This window comes from Argiope bruennichi, chromosome 5 (assembly GCF_947563725.1).
Source record: "Argiope bruennichi chromosome 5, qqArgBrue1.1, whole genome shotgun sequence".
In the NCBI taxonomy this organism is placed as follows: domain Eukaryota; kingdom Metazoa; phylum Arthropoda; class Arachnida; order Araneae; family Araneidae; genus Argiope; species Argiope bruennichi.
This window is the reverse complement of record NC_079155.1, coordinates 118671719-118692127: the sequence shown is the minus strand read 5'-3', so window position 1 is coordinate 118692127 and position 20409 is coordinate 118671719. Positions and strand designations below refer to the sequence as shown.

The following is a 20409-nucleotide window of genomic DNA, read 5'->3' as shown; positions in this document are numbered from 1 at the left end:
GTAAACATCTCACCTTTCAAGGAGCTCAGATAAAGAAAAGCCAACTCGGCTGACGAAATATTTGACGACGATGTCGAGTAACGAACGTACTCATATTGTAAAATTTAATAATTTAAAATATCTTCATATTTTATTAGAAATTGAAATATTGTATTGCGTGTAAGATTTATTGTTGTATCATATACGATAACAAAGCTTAGAAAAGAAAGAAATGGAGAAACGGAAAATTTCAGTAATAGTTCTCGTAATATTTTCATCATAAATATATAATAGTTTTAAAACATATCCATATAGCAACGCATTTTAAGTGCTTTTTCTGTTCAAGCCAGTCATAAATAGAATTTGGGAGTTAACACGTAATTTTCCACAATTATTAAAATTTCTAAAATTATTTTTGAGACAAATATTAAAAAATAATCTCTATTCAAAAAAAAATCATCAATTAATGTGCTGTTGGCCAGAAAAATCAAAAACCTCAGGAAAAGAAGACACTTATAGCAACATGAAATTAAATTTCAAGTAATTTCTACAGATTTTATGCTCAAACAACAATTTTTGCTGATATATCCTGTGATTAAAGGACCTTCCGATAAATTTATATATTCAGCATAATATGAAAGCCTTTCTCACATATTTTCAAAATTTGTTGTTAGAATTTTTTCAATTCAAAATTCATTCAATTCGTAAAAGTACGTGTTTTCATGCAATTTATTGAGCATGTTACATCGAAATATCCATTTTTCAGTTGCTTTTATTTTAATTGTTTTAGTAAGTAAATGATATATACTAAATAATTTTATATTAAAACCACTATTAGTATTAGAAGTGTTCTACATTCTTGTGTTCTCATTCATAGTATGAGCAGGTCTAGTAAGTTTCTTCCGTTTTTAAAATACGTTAAAGTCCAGTAGGCTTCAGTACAAAAATTAAGAAAATTTTTATTTATATTTCCTAAAAATAAAAAAATAAATCCATAAAATGTCCAACAACATAATTATGATTTCTTCAAGAGAATCTCCACCATTGAAAATACCTAATAACATCATAGAAATACTATACAATACGTTACGTTAATAGAGTAGATAAAAACTTAATTAATATTATTCATCAAAATGTATTTCAGAAATATATTTTCCATTAGTAAATCTGGATATTAGTAATATGAAATATGAATATGTATCTATGTATTTGTATGAGTATTATCAATTCAGAAAAGGCATTTATTCAAGGTTGTAATTCGTTTAAAATATTAAAAAAATGTCCATAAAATAGCAATTTTAACTATTATAGCGTTGTATTTAAATATAAATTTATGGAAATAATCTGTGAAAGAAGATGAAAAATTATTTAAAAAAATCCACATCTCGAAACCAACATAATAACTGAGATAGCAGGGAAAACGAGAAAGCAGAAGAAAAGACGAAGATGAAAATCAAGTTGTTGATTATTACTAATAGGGGAAAAAAACATGCTGTTATTAAATTTGCATACTAAAAGATTATTTAATAGAGCATATATTATGAAATTTACTAGATTTTATTTACAATATTCTATTGGAAAAAGGGTTCAGTTTGAATATCTGATAGACATCGGACCATTTGCAGTTACATAATTATATCATAATATTTTAGTTTAGTTGGATTTACTTCCAAATTATGACATTTATTCTGCTATGAATTTCCAATTAAATGTGAATTTGTGAGATATAAGAAAGAGTGAAAATTCCTTCTTTCAAAAATATTTTTTTTGTTATCTGCAGTTATATACGTATTATTAAATCGGAAAATTTGATGAAGATATATTATTTCTACTGAAAATATTTCAAATATGTGCGGCAAAATTCTTTGACTAGGCATAGAGTAAAAAGTAAAAACTTAGGTCTTCATGCATCGTTAAATTCCTTCGGGTTTCCACATTTTCCTTCGGATAAGAGGGATTTCGACTGTTTTGTTTCATGCTGCCATCTATGGATCATTATTGAAAACACAAACTTGAATTATTTTTTTTCTGGATGAAAAAAATAAACTTTTGAATATCTGAAATTGATAATATTTACATTCGCTTTTTATAATATTATTAAATATACATAAGTCAATAAAATGTTTCTCGCATGAATATAAAATATTGATAAAAATTAAATGCAATTACATTTTTTAAGGAATGTTTCGAATTTGTTCTTTATGTATTTGTATGATTTTATGACAAATCTTTCTTCAAATCAGGTGAACCTTGCATTTATTGAGAAAATATATATATTCAGTTATAACGAAATAATTTTTTTTTTTTTTTTCCAATCATCACGCCAAGGAAGTTATTTTGCATTTTATGCGCATTGATTTTTTTTCACCCTTTTTATTACACGAAAAATCTTATTCACATATACAACCAGTAGATGGCAGCACAATCATTTCTGCAATCATGTAAAATTGTTTATGTATTTTGAATACACTTGTTTAACTAAAAAAAAAAATGTAGTAACGTGTTAATTTTTATTGCTTATATTACATAAGTGGCAAAATTAAAATCCGACAGCTCTCTTAATTTTTTTTGTTCTTGATTAGCGATATTATAATTTTTATTTAAATAACAATTTTCTGTTTTTTGAAATTATTCGTAATCAATCATCTACTTAATAAATATAATGCTTCTTTTAAGGGGGGGGGGGTTAAGAACTTTAACCCTTTATTTAACCGACGGTACTTTAAAATACCGTTAAAATTCGGCTGATATCTTCAAAATATGATTATTTTTTCTTTCTAACAGTATTTGAAACAATGCGCAGAACGCATTTACAGAAGAAAACAGTAGATATAAACTGCAAATAGCATTAGAATTTTTTTTATTATTATTGAGTTAATTAGTTAAATTATTTTCATTAATTTCAAAAGTTTTTATCTTCTTTCTGGGTTTATTCTGTACCAAACCTTAAATAATGGTTCAAAAATAAATTTGAAAAATTGATGATAAATTAGGAAATAAAGGCCTGATGAATTAATGTTTAAGCGCAATTTTCCTCTAATTTTTTTAAAAAAATTATTAATGGTTTAAAATTATTTAATTTTTTTCACTGCTTTACGATTTAAATGACACGAACATAATCCCATCTTTTATTCTCAAGGAAAAAAAAAAACGATTAAATTCTGAAATAGTTAAAAAAAATAATCTGTTTCAAACAAAAAACACCAGAAATTTTTGAAAATGAGGTTGGCAGCGACATATGTATCTGCTTTATTTTTATTTATTTTATTTTATTTATTTATTTATTTCATTTTCTTGAAAAATAGTTTATGTTTTTCCATCCATTTTCGTGATTATTTCGAGGCATTACTAATCATTTTTTTTTATTTCACCAAAGTTTTAATGGTAAGTTTAAGGCGAAGGAGATTTATTTCATTTTTTTATCTATCCCATATCGGAGACTAGGTTTATATACGTGACATAACTTAGAAAGCACTGTTGTCCTGTGAGAAGTGATTTATAACCGTTAAGGTTTAGTACTACAGGTGGGCTGTGTTTAATATCTGCAAGTTTTTGAAAATTATCTTCGTATAATTCTATTTGTACATTTATTAATTTTTCCCTTTCACGATTAGACAAACGGTAATCTGTAGATAATACAATTAGGACTAACAAGGATTAATAAGGACTTATTAATCTTTTCAACAGATTGCATAATTTTGTGTGTATTTTAATTAATCGAGTAATGAAAGATATTATTCTATTTACTTCCAATTATTTTGTATAACTAATGCCATTTTTTTAACCAATACATTTCGTCATTCGCAAAAGTTATTGTAGAAGCTTTTTAAAATAATTGATAATTTTTTTATGATATTTTTCCAAATTTTAGTTTTAAACTTAATCTTTCAGTTTGATAGAGATATCATTAAAATTCAAAAAGAAATTTTAAAAATTCTAATGATTGAAAAATTCTACAATTTTCAAAAATTTGTTTAAATTATTTGGAAATCTGTGCAATAAGTAACACAGAATTATTATATATTTTCAATATTATATAAATAAAATTTCGGCTTATTTAAAGCTATAAAATAACATATTAGAATGGCCTACAAGTGTAATTATAATAGCAGCAAAAAACTCGTAAACTAAGTTTTCATCAAAAAAGAAAAAAAAAGGGGGTGGACAGAAAAAGTAACTTCCAAATAAGATTTCTTTCAGAGATGGAGGGGGTGGAGGTAGAATCAGAAGGCTCAAAATTATTTTAACTCGAGTGACCTATCGTAAATTATGCTATATGAGAGTTTAAGAATTCTTCGCTAATGATAGGTTGTTTGTTTGACCTTGAGTTCTTGGAGAAATGTCCATTAACCATTATAATAGGAAATGTGTTGCTCACGAAAGATGCTCGGCTCCTAAAAATATGATAAGCTGACTTGAAATCTGTCTCGGATGTGACATCTGTGACCTTGACGGTGAGAATTTTTTTCATCCGAATTGCAATGGAAATGTCTTCTTTTCACTTGGTGTTTATCCGATAAATGAATGCTGTTGAAATGCGCTGGAAATATTTTATATCCTTTTAAAATGAGTTCCTGTGAGAATAAATTTTTATGTCATATGGAACGCCTCATATAAAGTGGTTTTAAAGTTTTTCTCCGATTATAAAACAAAATAGCGTATAGTAAAAAAAAAGTAGCATAACTCGGTACACTGGTATTTCGATATTGTAAAGACGTTGATGATTTTTTTTTTTTAATAAAGCCTCTAACATAAATAAATTTCAATGTGTTCATCCTTGTTAGCTCAAGGAAGGTCAAACCAATGTTCAATTGTTCAATTCTCACCAAGTATTGTAAACGTTAAAACTGTCACATTACACACATCTGTGATCCTAACTTTGAGTATATCAATATTTTTAACTTGCGTTTCAAAACATTCTATTCTTTATGTAACTCCAAAAACGACGCTGAACAGAAAAACCAGATTTTAATTCAAGAAATTTTAAATCCAGAAATTTTAATTCAAGAAATTCAAAAACAATGTTATACACTTTATAATTTCCAAATGATTATAATTACACAAGTGCATCCAAATTATCGACTTCTGTGCAAGTTTATAAAATAGATAACAATAGTTCTTAAAACAGATTTACAAACTCCTTGGTTAACTCCGATTTTTTTCCCTAACAAATGCTTTTTTTTTCTTTAAAAAATAATAATAATCGATTAAGTTCAATTCAAGTTAATTAATTCAATAATTATCGATTAAGCTCAATTCAAGTTAATTAATTCAATAATTATCGATTAAGCTCAATTCAAGTTAATTAATTCAATTAATTCAAGTTAAGTTCAAAAATTTTAATTTGGTTGCATAAATAATAAATAAAAAGTTACAAAATAAATATATTCCAATGAAATTTAAAATTTATACTTTAAACACGAAAAATATTTTAACTTGTATCAAAAGTTTCAATTATTATATGTATTTTATGATAATTCTTACATATATAAGATAAAAATAAAAACAAACATATTAAAAGGAAAAAAAAAATCAGACATCAATCACAATATAAAATACTTTCAAAAATGAATTTGTTTTACGCAATCATAGCATTAAGTTATTCTTCTTATACAGTAACGTTATAAGGCGGGATTTTTTTTACATTTGAAATTCCAAAACGCCATATATAAATATCTTACTTTCATTGAAGAGATAATTATGATACGCGGAATGCGATTGCTTTGATAAGAGAGATAAAACTCCAGTGAAAGTAATAACTCTTGAAACGGTAGTAATTATAGAAGAGACAACACCTCTTTGTATTCCAGTGGTTAACTTGTGGTTAATCCCTTAGAATCCTACTAAGCCTAATTTACAATGCAGAACACGCTTTTAACTCACCAAACGAAGGTTAAATGTGTCGATTGATCTACATGGACAGACTCTAATAAACGTGTCCACTAATGTAAATGAGCAAAGTAGAAATAATGAAGTATCTTGAAGGAAAATGAATGTTATTAAAGTACGCTTAATAAAGCAGTTTTGGAAGAAATGTCAGCCTCAGTAGCAGTGCAGGAAATAGCTCCTGGAAGAGTCCGTTGAACCTATCGCTGAATATAGGTAGAGCAAAAAAAACTCATTGAGCTTTATGAAGAAAATGCACTGCAGAACTTCGAAATGACTTAATGCGAATATGGTCAAAGTTCAACAGGAAGATGATTGGCCTCACAGGACATAATTCAATATTTGCTAGAGAATTTCACTTTATAAAACATTTTTGCCCAAGAACCAGAAAAAAAAGGTGCGTTTGTAATTACTGATGGATTTAATTAAAAAGTAAATAAGGAGTATAATGTTCTTTACTTAAGAAAAAAGTTCAAACTTTTTTGGAATCCTTAATTTTTACCCAATTTTTATATGTGGGATGATTTAAATATTTATTACTTCATATGGAAATGATAAAAAAAACTTTGCCCTATACATGACCTTTCTACACAACAATTTAAGTGATTATAACAGATGGAGCAAATTGTTTATAGGTAAAGAAAATAAAGCTTGGATGAAAATTGCTTTGGCAGTTTAAAAACAGTATACAATTTTAGAGACCTAAGGGAAATGCATAATCAAACAGATATCCATATATTTATTTATTAAATTTAGTGCTTTTTAATTTCCTGCTAAGAAATTTGGGATATGTTCCAAATGTACTGCTGTTGATCCATATATTAATTTTTTTTTTTACTTCTTTGTAAGAAATCTGATTTATTCTAAATGTGCAGATATTGTCAACATATTTTTTAAAATCATTTTGAATAGTCAAAATCTTATTTTTAATAAAGTCTTGCATCTTTTATTTATTTGATAATTAAAATATCTTTTTATAACTAAATTTTTTACATCATCAGTTTCTTTTTTTTTCTTTGTAGCTAGCATAGATTATTTTTCTTTTCGGCATTGCACAACTTTTCTGAAATTTGTAAAAATGTGTCAGAGGCTGAAAAAATAATTAGAGAAAAATTAAAGTTTCTTAGAACTTTGCTGTTTCTTATATATTCATTAAAAACGTTAAAAAAATATGTGAATAGCTTCGCCTTCAACCTAAAAAATGGTCATTTCAAAGGAATTGTAAATTTTTTAAATTAAATTTTAAGTTCATTAATTTATAAAAGATTATTTTAGGATTGCATTCAAGTAATTGTTCAAATTCCATAATTTGAACAAAGGGTCTTGTTTTGTAATTTATCATTTTCACTTTAAGTTGCATTGAACAGAATTTCAACAAAGGAAATATTGTTTGAAAACCAAAGCGAAAACTATGCAATGCAAAAATTTTAAAAAGTACTTAATCTAATACAATTTTCCTATCAAATCATAAAGTTAAGTATTTATTAAACGCTACTTGTCAAACTTAAAATTAAATTCCTGCTTTTTCACAAATTTTAAAAGAAAAGGTGGTTCATAAAATGTTTATTTTTACTTAATGAGCTACAACCACATGCATGATTATTTTTTTTTTCGAACTTTTTTTAGCATAGATTTTATTTAGTAAGTACACATCAAATATGTGAAGTCCATTTAATGCTAGATTTTTTTTATTTGGCAAACGAGCAAAAGAAAACTAGTTCTATATTTTCAGCGTAAAACAGTGTCCAATCTGATGCTAGATGCTGTGTGCAGTGATGTATGAAATGTAACTGTGAGATAAAATAATTGCAGTGAATTAGTGATTTTTCGTTTCTAGTTTAATCATATTAATATCCGTTTAGAAGCAGCACAAGCGCTATTTTGGAACGAAACTCATAATTTTGAAATAAAATGAGATGACGAGGACGGCACCTGAGCTAGCACTTATTTATAAGAGACTACAAGTACCAAGGGGTGAACATTTGAACCAAGACGTCAGATTTAATAATTGCCATATCCATTTTCACAAAGAATCTTCACTGGAATCATGTTTCGAACCTAGAGACATCTGACACCTAAGACCACCGCCACTACTTCCATTTCCAGTAAAATAAATAAAGATTTATCTAGTTTGACCTATCATTATTTATAATATCCTTTTTTTATATTATTTTTATAACTGACTTTTTTATATTTTTATATGCATATACAGCCTGAGTAAAAACTTTAAGGCCAGTAAAAGTTTTTGAGAAAATGTAAAAAGAAATAAAAGGGATTCAAATAATATTAATTATTAAAGTTCATTGATAAGAAATAAATGCCATAAACATAATTTGTAAATACATAATTATGAGAAACATGTAGTTATTTAAAAAGCTAGTATTTCTGCCTGAGTAAAAACTTTAAGGCCACCAGTCATTTTTTTAAAAATAAATATAATATAATCGTGTAATTACCATTGCAACTACTAGCTTGTGACAAGGCTGCAATTTTCATATTTGACATATGTTTCTTCGAAGTATTGGTGATCTTTGTGAAGATGGCGAAAAGTAAGAAGTTAACTGATCGTAAAAGAGGACAGATCGAAGCTTTGTCTTCAACAGGAATGAGTAGTCGTGCTATTGCGATAAAGATAGGAAGATCAAAGACTGTATTCAACATTTTTTTTTTAAATTGAAAGACAATTATGGTAAAAAAAAAATACTGGGAGAAGACCTAAAGCTTTGTCCTCGCGTGATGAAAGAAGAGTTTGCCAACTTGCATCTACTGTAAATTACTCAACCAGGAAACTGATTCCGACGACAGGTTTAAAAGTTTGTCAAAAAACGATTTATAACACAATTAGAAGGTCAGGTAGGTTCACTTATACAGCAAAATTGACTAAGCCTCAGTTACTGCAGAGACACAAAATAGAGCGTTTGAACTTTGACGAGAAAGGCATGACCTGGGACAACCAATGGATAGAAATTATTTTTTCTGACGAAAAAAAAAAAAAATGGAATTTGGATGGACCAGATGGCTGGAATTTCTACTGGCATGATATAAGAAATGAAAAAGAAATATTCTCCAAGTGCCAATTAGGTGGAGGGTCTGTCATGACTTGGGGATATTTTGCTTACAATGGTGTGGGCTCAGTTGCATTCGTTTCAGGTAGAATGAATTCACAAGGATACCAAAATGTCCTAACAAATCGTCTTTTGCCAAATGCTGAATGTCTTGCTGGAGAAAATTGGAAATATCAGCAAGACAATGCATCGATCCATTCGAGTAACAGTACAAAAAATTGGTTCCAAGTCAACAATATTGAAACCGTGAAATGGCCAGCTAGATCACCTGACTTCAACCCAATCGAGAACCTTTGGGGTGACTTAGCAAGAAGAGTTTATGCAAATGGGAGACAATTTACATCAACAACAAAGCTGAAATCTACTATCGAAGATGAATGGTATAAAACCGACCCCACCCTTTGTCAAAACCTCGTTTCATCCATGTAAACAAGAATATTTGAAGTAATTCGAAGAAATGGCTCCTACACAACCGTCTAAGAATTTGTAATTTTTTTCTTATATGTTATTTTCTATGTTGGCCTTAAAGTTTTTACTCAGGCTCAAATATTCATCTGTGTGTTCTGTAATATTTTCTAATAATAAAATATTTGCAAATTAATTTTTCTACTTTTTTTACTTTTATTTAAGCTCAACAATTATCAATAAAATGGTATTTTAATTCCTCAGTTTATATGTTGCCATTTTCTCAAAAAATGTTACTGGCCTTAAAGTTTTTACTCAGGCTGTATAATTTATGTTATTATTGTATATAATTAATGAACATGTTTATAAAGAGAAATCAATCTGACGAAAAGAAACAGTATTATCCTAAACTTATTCGTCTGCGCTTGGAAAAATTGCATAATTCTGAAAATTTTGGATTTAGAATTCTTCTAATACATTGCAAAAATAAGCCAAATCTCAAAGAATTTACAAATTACCAGCCAAATTTTTAAGATATTTTTAAACTTTCCAGAAGAAAGTTTCAAAACTTTTATGTTCTTTTAGTATAGAAAAATGATTAATCAATTGAAATTATGACATTCTGCACTTTTACAAATGTACTCTCAGGATTTTTCTGTGTTTTAAATTAGATTGTTTCTGAGAATTTTCATCTTTCTTTTTCCAATCGTAAAGGAATCATTTTTATTAATTCCGTTCTTTTTTTTCCGATTCCAATTTTATTTCATTCAGTGAAAATCTAATTACTTATATGAATTATTTATGAATTTCCTTTTCTTTTCTTTTTCTTTTAGAGACCGCCATGGGTAAAAAAATAAATGCTCAGATTAACAGCGAATCACCTTACGTACAGGCTCTTCACAAGTGCGTGTACTTTTTTTTAATCTGATGTAATATTTATCTTAACGCCATTTATCAATTTTCTATATGTTAAACACCTTTGTATGATGATATTTTATAACATTCTCTTTGCTGGATTGTTTTCTTTAAAGAAAATTTTTTATATGTATTTACAGATTTTGCCATGCTGCAGTTGAAAGACTGTTGCGGCCATGGGTATGGGCTGATGCAATTTATTACAGAACCAAAGATGGCAAGGAATTTAAGAGATGTTTGGATATTATGAACAATTTTACAAGACAGGTAATGTAATATGTTTGATATTATACGCAGATTATGTTAGTGATCAATTGTCAAAACAAGGAAATACATCGAAGACAGTACAAATATAGTATAATTTTGACAGTTTAATTCAGAAGTTACCAAGCATTTCTAGCGAATTTTAAGACATTTAATTTATTGTGATCATCCAAATCTTCAGTGCATTAAATTTTTTCAATGGCGAATAGCATGTATTATTTTCAGAAGTTTCTTTCGTGGTTAAAACGGTTATTTTATGCATTTATTCCTAAATATCCTAAATGTTTTTACAATTGACAGCAAACTAAATACACAAATAATAGCGAACAGCTTCAGAACTAATACATAAACAAATTAAATTGAACTTTTATACGGAAAACGAATTTTTGATTAGGTCAGGGTGGTTTGAGGTTTTAAATGGGAATGCATCTTAAATCGATTGGAGTTGCATGTCATGCAACAAATGCATCGTGTGATAAAAGCCGTTTCTTTATATTATTTTATTTTTCAAAAAGCAATTGTTTTGCTTCTTGTCATTCAACACATGTTGTTTGTTTAGGCATTGCTTTATCTTCGTTTTTGTCATATCGTTACCATGTGGCTTGATGACAGTTTTAAACCCACATAATAAGTTTGTTAATTCTGAAAAAATACACAATCAAGATCTTGTTGCTAATTGTTTTGTATGGGACTTCTTAGTATAATTAATAAAGCTACTGGATTTTTATATAAAATAGTGCTAGTATTCCTACGTTCCTACGTGCGAGCATTCCTACGTTCGTTTTTAATTAGTATAATGATATGGTAATGAAACGTATTTCGGCATATGTACAAGACCAGATATTTTTATGTATATAAGATTTTAATACTGCACTTTTTCAAAAGTTAATAGTTACATTCCAAATAATATTTTATTATGGGTCGCAGCCATTTCAGGTAGTCATTCTTAACGATGCTTTAGTAGTTTTCAATTAAATGGTATTTAATTTCCGATAAGTACGAAATATACAAAATGGCGTTTAGTTTCTGGTTACATGATTGCTTCACATACAGAAAAGGAGACGCAATTAAAAAATGTCCAAACGTACGAAGCATTTATATATTAAAAACAATTTTTTGTGAATACCAATCAGCATCATAAATGATATATTAAATTAAATTTGCTACATTAATTTTGTTATTAAAAATGCAGCTATCATCACTTTTTTCTGAAGTGCAATCAACGAGTTTTTTTTTTTGACAAAGAATTTTTTAAAAAGTTAATTAGATTCCTAAAATGATTATGAGCGAATTGATACTGAATATATATTTATTTATTGGTCGTATCTTTTTTTCTAAGAAAATAGAAGCCCCCTTGAATCTCTCTGTGCATATTTACAATCTATTTAGCAATTCTGAATCAACTTTCTAAGATGTTGTCTAACCTTTTTTATTTTATTTAAATGTTAATAAGTTAATTTTTTAATAGGAAATTACGTATTTTTTTTGTTTTAAGTATGAGTTAAATTTGATGACGCATTGCTGATTCAAATGCCTGAATGTTGTTCAGATACATTCATTACGCATGAAAAATGAATTAAAGGCTTGTCTCTAAGAAAATTAGAATAGCATGTATTAGAAATGGCATCTGAATATTTATACATTCAGTAATGAGCATTAGTTAAATGTGCGTATTTAAAAAAAATTAATCAAATTTTCGGTGACTCTATATATCCAGATGAAGTTAAATATTTTATGGTTTCTATAAGTAGAATCAGGAAATCTTCTCACAACGTTTTACTACTTCCTTGCTAGAACAAAAGTCTTGATTTTAAGTTTAGTTTTGATAAGTCAGTAAATATTTGTTATAATAGGAATTGGGCATATTCTAATAAAACGTATTTCTACGATTTGATTGAAAAATTATGAATGTATTTAGCTTATCAGTTTAAATAACTGGAGTGATCTCCGCGATACCTCTTTGGATAAATTCTAATAAAGGTGTTATCCCACTTCCAACAGGATCGACATCGAGCTTGGCCGTAATCACCTCGATTGTGATTTTTTCTTTCTTTCTCATCGATTGAAACCAAAATTTGGCACAAAACAACAATTTTAAGAACAAAATTTCATCAAAAATTTCCTATATTTAAATTCTTGCTTCTGTGAGCTATTGTATCTACGTGCATGCGAAAATACAGACCAACATATGGTCAGCCTCTTTACGTTTTGCATATAGAGCGTTCCCTTGCACTCATACAGACAAGAAAAATTTATCAATTGATTTTGATTATAATTTAATAGAAATGTACAAACTTGATGTAAAGAATCTAAAAAAATGGATTTATCCATATTTGTGTTTTCTTATTTATAGACATTAATTCCAAAAATTTGTTTTTAAATCCCATTGAAGTTCGGAGCGAAACGATTCATCTAAAACTTGTGTCCGAATCTTTTAAAGTTTATAATATTTTTTCTTTTTCTATCTTGTATATGAGGAGAAAAATGGAGACATTATAAAACATTTTTTAATATTTTTCTGCTGAATATTCTTCTTCTATATAAAATAAATACGTATGCCACATGTAGAGAGACGTGTTTTAAAAATCAAAGAATGTGTATCCCCAAAAAAGAAAAATACATTGACAAAAAAAAAACTGATAAAGAAAATTAAATGAATATCATAACACTATCGAATGTATAATTATAAGCGTAATTGGTATTCTGACATCAATTTATACAAGCCTTTGGGTAATTTGGATGACTGATACCCGTCAGACATCAAAAAAGAAAATGTAGCTGACAAAATTAGGAGGAACAGGAAATGAGGATCAAATTGTAATTATTTTTTTACTGATAATGAAGTATCTCCAGATTAAGATTATGAGTAAATAAAATTCAATTGAGTCTATTATCTCCCAAAAGTGGAATTTGGCATAAAATTTATGAATTGTCGCCAGTTTATTTCATTTGTTCAAAATCGATGCCAAAATTCGTTGAAATAAATGAATTCTCAAATATTTACTGCTCTTATAAGTAATTTCATCAATCAACAAAAAATATGTTTCATATTCTTTTCGCACAAATTACAACTTTAAGTATTAATTTGAAAGGAAAGTTAACTTCTAAAAAATTAAATTTTTGCAATTATTAGCAGGATAAATAATGAATATTTGATGTTATATTAGAATTCATTCTATCATAAAACTATATTAATTTTTTTTAATTTTCAATGCTATTACTGTTTTTATTAAATTATTGATAGCATCTTACAATTTATTTATACTAGCCACAAATGAATTGTTAAAACTTTTGCATACTTTTTTAAGAACTTCAGGCCTCTGAATATATTGAGTACCCCATGCGAAGGAAAAAATTTCTACGTTATTTACATTATTAAATTAACAACTAGAGTTTATTACCATAATTATCAAAAGAACAATCACATGTGGATTCAGGATTAAAAGTTTTAAAAAGGAAAATATATATATATATTTGAGATTACCGCAGTACCATTCACTAACGCGAAAGACATAAAAGCTATTTTTTTTTCAGTATTATGATAATGATATTTAAGCAAGTGGAATTTATCAAAATTATTATTTTTTGCAGAGATGTTTGCTTATGCCTAATGACACAAATTACTAATTGAATATCACTCATGAAAATTGTTCTATTTTCTTCTTCATTCCTCAGACTTATGTTCAAAAGTTTCAAAAACTGTTTTATTTTCTTCTTCATTCCTCAGACTTATGTTCAAAAGTTTCAAAAACTGTTTTATTTTCTTCTTCATTCCTCAGACTTATGTTCAAAAGTTTCAAAAATTGTTTTATTTTCTTCTTCATTCCTCAGACTTATGTTCAAAAGTTTCAAAAATTGTTTTATTTTCTTCTTCATTCCTCAGACTTATGTTCAAAAGTTTCAAAAGTTGTTTTATTTTCTTCTTCATTCCTCAGACTTATGTTCAAAAGTTTCAAAAATTGTTTTAATGGCATATATATATAGTATTAAGAATTACGCAATTGATGATTCATACGAAAAAGAAATGTTAGGGGACTTTCAATGAATTTCTAATCCTCGCCCCTATAGCTCATTTTGAAGCAAGTTGTTTAATTAATCTTCAAGTACTTTCGTTTAATATTAATAGACCCAAACAATGACCACGCCTTTGAATTTACATCAACCAAGAATAGATTTCTATCGCTTCTCCCAATGGATCCACCGCAAGCCCAAGAAGAACTAATGCTCACCATTATAATTTCCCCAGACATTCCCGGCCCATCTGGGGGTTGAACAAACGAAGTTTTTCCGCGATCTCTCCGAGGATAGTTGATTGTTCTTGCAATTCCCTCCGCCTAACTTCCCCCGCTTTATTTCCCAAATGAGGGGTCTTAGAGTTCTTTCTGTGGGCACCATTTCCTCGAAGCTATTTCCAAATATGCTTTTATTGTTACCCGGCTTCGATGACTGGGTGATTATTTTCCGTCAGCCTCCCCCTCCCCTCCAAAGAGATGGAATCATTTTCTTCTCACGTTTATTATTTTGCCTTTTTCTTTTACGTGCGATGATTGTGAGCTCTGAAACAGGAGTAGGGCAGGATGTTTGGAGGATGCGAGAACTGAAAGCATGCATCCTAATGGATGGCAAGTGCTTTTGCAAGCGTCTAGGAAGTGATAGATGTGGCGTCGAAGTGAAACAAGTGGAAAGAAATTGTTATATTATATTCCCTAGGATGCGGATATTAGCTGTCGAGTAAAATGCTAGAATCTTTCTCATCATGCGCAGTTTGTTCCCATGAAAAGATTATTCTAATGCCATCAAATACTTGCATTTAAAAATAAGAGAAAACATACTGTAAAATGTAACATAATGATTCCAATAAAAAAGTAAATACTATTTATTTTAATAGAGAAAAAATATATTTACTTATTTTTTAAACTCGCTAGTTACAAAGGAATTTATATCAGTAATGAGACATGAAAACAAAGATTACCATGTATGCATTAATGTATGTATTTATTAAGTTTTTTTTATATGATGAAAATGATGAATGAGATTCTAAACGTCTCCATCGAAAATGGTTTTACACACCTTGTAAATAAAAAATGGAAAGTAAAACATTTTTTAAGAATTTAATCTTTTAAATTGGTAATTTTAGTAAACAATAAAATATAGTCAATGCAATAGAGATGAAACTGTCTTAGTTGTGAGTATTTCTCAATGTTAGAAATAATGAAAAGAAGTTTTTTATGGTAATATTCAAAAATAATTCGTTAAGGATTGTTCGATATTATTTATATTTTACATTGCCCTTTAAATTTTAAATTTTTAGAAAATTATATAAAGCGACATTAAATATTTCCACGTTTTAGAAATGAAGATCATTTTTCATTTCTCGAAACTATTTGGAACTGTTTGATTTGAACTGAAATATAATTTTTAAATTTAAATTAGAAAAGTAGTATAATATTATAATTAATAATGTTTAATTAACAAATATTTCGCATGATATATCACACAAAAAAGATATCAAAAATATTAACTACTCTACAAAAGTTCATACTTACTACCCCATTATAAATCATAAATTTGCAAAATGATTATTTAGGAGTATGTAACATACATAAATTTGCAAAAAGATTAATTAGGAGTATGTATCATACATAAATTTTCAAAATGAGGAGTATGTAACATACATAAATGAAATAGAGAATTAACTAGATTTCGAAAGATTGTTTTAGCTACATGTTTTAAGTATTATATTTTTTAAACATCTTATGCTTTCATATATTAAAATTTTCACTCAAAATAACAGATGGGCGGTAAAATATAATATTTCGATATTATTTTTCTCTATTACAAATATAATGAGAAATTAATATTTCACTTAAGTCATGCCAAACTCATGACATCTTATTCCTTCAATCTTCGTAACATTTTACATTTTTTGTTTATTAATGGCTATAGTTAATTACCGTTTTTATGCCACATTAATAAATACATCCACGAATTTATGCGACTAAATAATTTTCTATCTGCATGCAATTCTGAGAAAGGATTGTTCTATTTGCAGGAGATAAGCCATTCATTTTACATTATCTCTGGTAAAATTAGCTGAGGTGGTCACTTTGAGTACGAAGATGAGAAATTGATGAATAAATAAATACGTTTAATGTTCGCCTGGAGACATATCAATGTAATAATGTGTAGTCAAATGCCCCATCGCCAATGATGGAACATTCCAACTTCCATGATCTTAAAGTACGAAATGCTCTTGTCGAAGTCTTGTTTTTGCACGTTTTCCATTTCACATACTATTGCTAGCAGTGGCTCGATCATTCAAGTTACTGTATGTCACTGCTTTATGCAAAGGGAAATAATTCTTCATGTTTTCTGTGGGTAAGATTTCATAAAGGCGGCATTTTCTTCACAAGAAAAAAAAGGCCATATAAAGCCATATGCGCACATGGGGTTTGCGTCGGAAAAGTCATTAGCAACGCAAAATATCCAGAAGAAATTAAGGCCTTGAATTACACTGTTAATAACTGATTACCATAGACATTCTTCCAATTAATTATTTGCTAAATATTGCCAATTGTTAGCCCAACAATTCAGCTCTTAATGCAGATTACTCATCTCCAACCAATAAATTTTATGCAATTAATTTTTTCATCTAACGTATCATAAAGATTTGCCCTATACAAATGTACATTGTCTCCTGTGGTCATATTTTTAAGGCTTTCCGTGAGATTTAATTCAGGTATAGGATGGTTCTTTTTGAAGTATTGGAGTTTAAAAAAACGCCGGACAACGCCTTCATAATTCAAGAAAAGGCCCAAACAAATCTCAAATTTAATTGAATTTCACCATACAAAATTTCGACTGAAATCAAAATGTGCCGATACAAAATTATCATCGAAAAATTCTTGTTAATCCACATCTTCATGATTTTTAAGTATTTGTAAAATGATTACAAATTTGAAATTTAATTAGAGTTCGTAATACTGAAGATAGGCGAAATATAAAAAGGGCTCGAACGAAATAATTTTCCTAAAATTTTTGTTAACTTCTGTTTTTACGATCTTTAGATGGTAGTAAAATTATTACAAATTTGAAATTAATTAAATTAAGTTAGGTGAAATGCAAAGAGTGTTTACTGGTACAAAATTATTATTCTTAAATTATTTTTAATCTGTTGCTTCATTATTTTTAGGTAGTAGCTGAACGAAAAGTTCAAAAACTCCAGGAACGCACTGATTCATCAGCGAACAATAATGATGCAGATGATGAGGAAATCATCGGCAGAAAAAACCGAAGAAGGCAGGCACTTTTGGATCTTTTGCTGGACGTACATTTGAATGACGAGACTTTTACTCTCGAGGATGTGGCAGAAGAAGTGGATAACTTCATGTTTGCGGTAAGTTTCGTTCACAAACAAATATTTCATTCTGGTGAGCCCTTCAAATATATCATGCCCCACGGTGGCCCAGTGGTAAGGTCTCGGATTTGGACCGGAGGGTTTCAGGTTCGAGACCACCGAAGAACCGTTGTGTAAGCGGGTCTGATATAAGTTAAATACATCGGGGCTAAGCGGCCTTGTGGATGTTTGGAGAAGGATTTGTCCGCTCAGCTGTTGCCCTCGTCAACTGACCGAGGTTCAAAATTGCGAGGTCTGTCCCGAAATAGCCTTAGTGTTGCTTTAAAATGGGAAGTTAACTAAACTAACAAACTTTAAAAATGTCATTGTCAACATATCAGCCGATAGAAAGAATTGAAAAGAACACATTTGATTTTTTTTTAATCATCGATGCATTATTAAATATTAAATTGTTGCCTTATTGCTTATAATTATGTGCATCAAATATTTACACTACTGTAAATTCCTTCAGCAAGGCAATACTTTTCGTTAATCTTGTATTATACGAGTAACAGTACTCAATCTAAAAAGTAAAGAATGACAAGAGAGATTGAGTGACTCGATTGAAAATATTTTCAGAAATGGAAACAACAAGTATAGCTTAAATCGAATGTACATTTAAGGTATCTTCTGACTATCAACATTAGTTTTCAAGCATTGCAGTTTTATGCTTTAAAAATTTGAAATTTATTAATTATCTGTTTGAGCTGGAGAAGAAACTATCGATTGCCGAAAATAATAAAATACAGAATTTCCAGAAATAAACAGCAATATAAAAAGAAATGTCTGAATTGAAATGAAAACAATATCACTACAGAATGCTTTAGTAGCGTTATATTTAAAATAACTTTTTTCGTAAAATTACATTTAATGCCTTTATAATGGTTCTTTGAGATCCTAATACTACTGCATATATTCTGATTTAACAGAGTAATAAATATAATAGTGTTTGCTACTTAAATTCCTTAAAAAATGAAACGCCTGTTCATATTAGCTGATTCAGGTTTAATTACTTCGTTAAGATGACTAACTTATCGTTCTACCACACGCAATCATTCATTATATTTAAGTTAGTGAGAAAATTTCATCGCCAAATTTCCTAACTTTTAAAATACTTGAAAAAGGGCTACCTTATAAGGAAATGTTGAAACGTCGATTTTTTGCATTTAAATAATTTTTTTAATATAATTAATTTTTTTAATTAATTATTTATTTTTGCAATTTATTAATAATAAATTGCATTTTACTCTCAAATTATTATTAATTTTAATAATAATTTGAGAGTAAAAAATTAAATTAAAAGGATATAGCGATTAAAAAAGTCATATGTCTTGCCGTCAAACGATGAAATAACTTAATTCGGCCATGAATAAATTTTAAAAAAATAATATTTATTCAGAAAATTGCTTTTGCATTTTTAAAAAAATTGTACAACAGTTTTGGATTTTCTTTTAACTACATGTTATACAGAAGAAATTAGCCGGTAAAAATTTAATTAATTAAATTACGTATTAATTATTTTTGAAAAATTTACTTTAATCGTAAAAACAGGGTCTATGAAAAGCTTCTTTTTGTACATCGAAATTCATGAATGAAAAAAGAAAATCCTTTTCCAAAAGTCTTGTTATACTTCTTTTGGTATTAGAGTAGCCGATTTTCAAAAAAAAAAAAAAAAAAAAAAAAAAAGGAAAATCAAATATGAAAGAATTTACTCCTTGATGATAGAGTCGTAAAGACGTTGAAATTGTTTGATACAATAAAATTATGTAGTTCGGAAATTGGTTTATGATAAATGAAGCAATATTCCAACTTCAAATTTGATTTTTAAACTTTTTTCGGAAATGTGTAACAATGTGAAATTGTTACTAAATCTACCTCTACTCTTGTAAAATTGTTATTACTTAACTCTTTCCGAAATTCCTTTAAATAAAGAGTTTTTATTTTTGGTTTGCTAATAATATTATAAAATATTTTTTCTTGCATTAACAGTCATTTATTTAATGTGAAAAACCGATATTTCAACTTTCTTTTCTTCTTCTCCTCTGCTTATATACTCTTTAGGCTTGTTTGATTTTATATTTATGTCTCTATTAGCAAAAATCAATTTTAAGTTGTATTCTTTTCCTTACAAAAGGTTGTTGTCCCTTAATTTATGAACACCAATCTGCTAAATATTGCAACCAACGGATATTCAAGGATCAGAAATAAAAAAAAAAATGAAAATTATATCCTAATTAGCAATTTCATTACGTGATCTGAGGAAGGCACGTCTTTTCATACTTTTTTAGGGTCACGACACCACATCCTCTGGGCTGTCATTCGCACTGTACATGCTGGGACTTCACCCTGAAATACAGCGAAAAGTGCAACAAGAGATAGACGATATCTTGGGAGATGATGAGGACAGACAGATTACTTTAGACGATATAAAACAATTCAAGTACCTGGACTGCGTTCTCAAAGTAAGTTCCAAGAAATCGTTTAAATGATTTGCCAATA

General features: G+C 28.2%; 1 protein-coding gene across 1 annotated transcript in view; it reads left to right on the top strand.

The window, feature by feature from the left end:
* The window catches only part of LOC129969565 (cytochrome P450 4c3-like), a 45535-nt gene that overhangs the window by 9945 nt on the left and 15181 nt on the right, over positions 1–20409 (top strand). Inside the window, exons 5-8 of the mRNA XM_056084191.1 lie at positions 10169–10238; positions 10391–10517; positions 17707–17910; positions 20199–20372. Coding sequence (XP_055940166.1) covers positions 10169–10238; positions 10391–10517; positions 17707–17910; positions 20199–20372 — 575 coding nt within the window. The remainder of the gene's footprint in view (positions 1–10168; positions 10239–10390; positions 10518–17706; positions 17911–20198; positions 20373–20409) is intronic.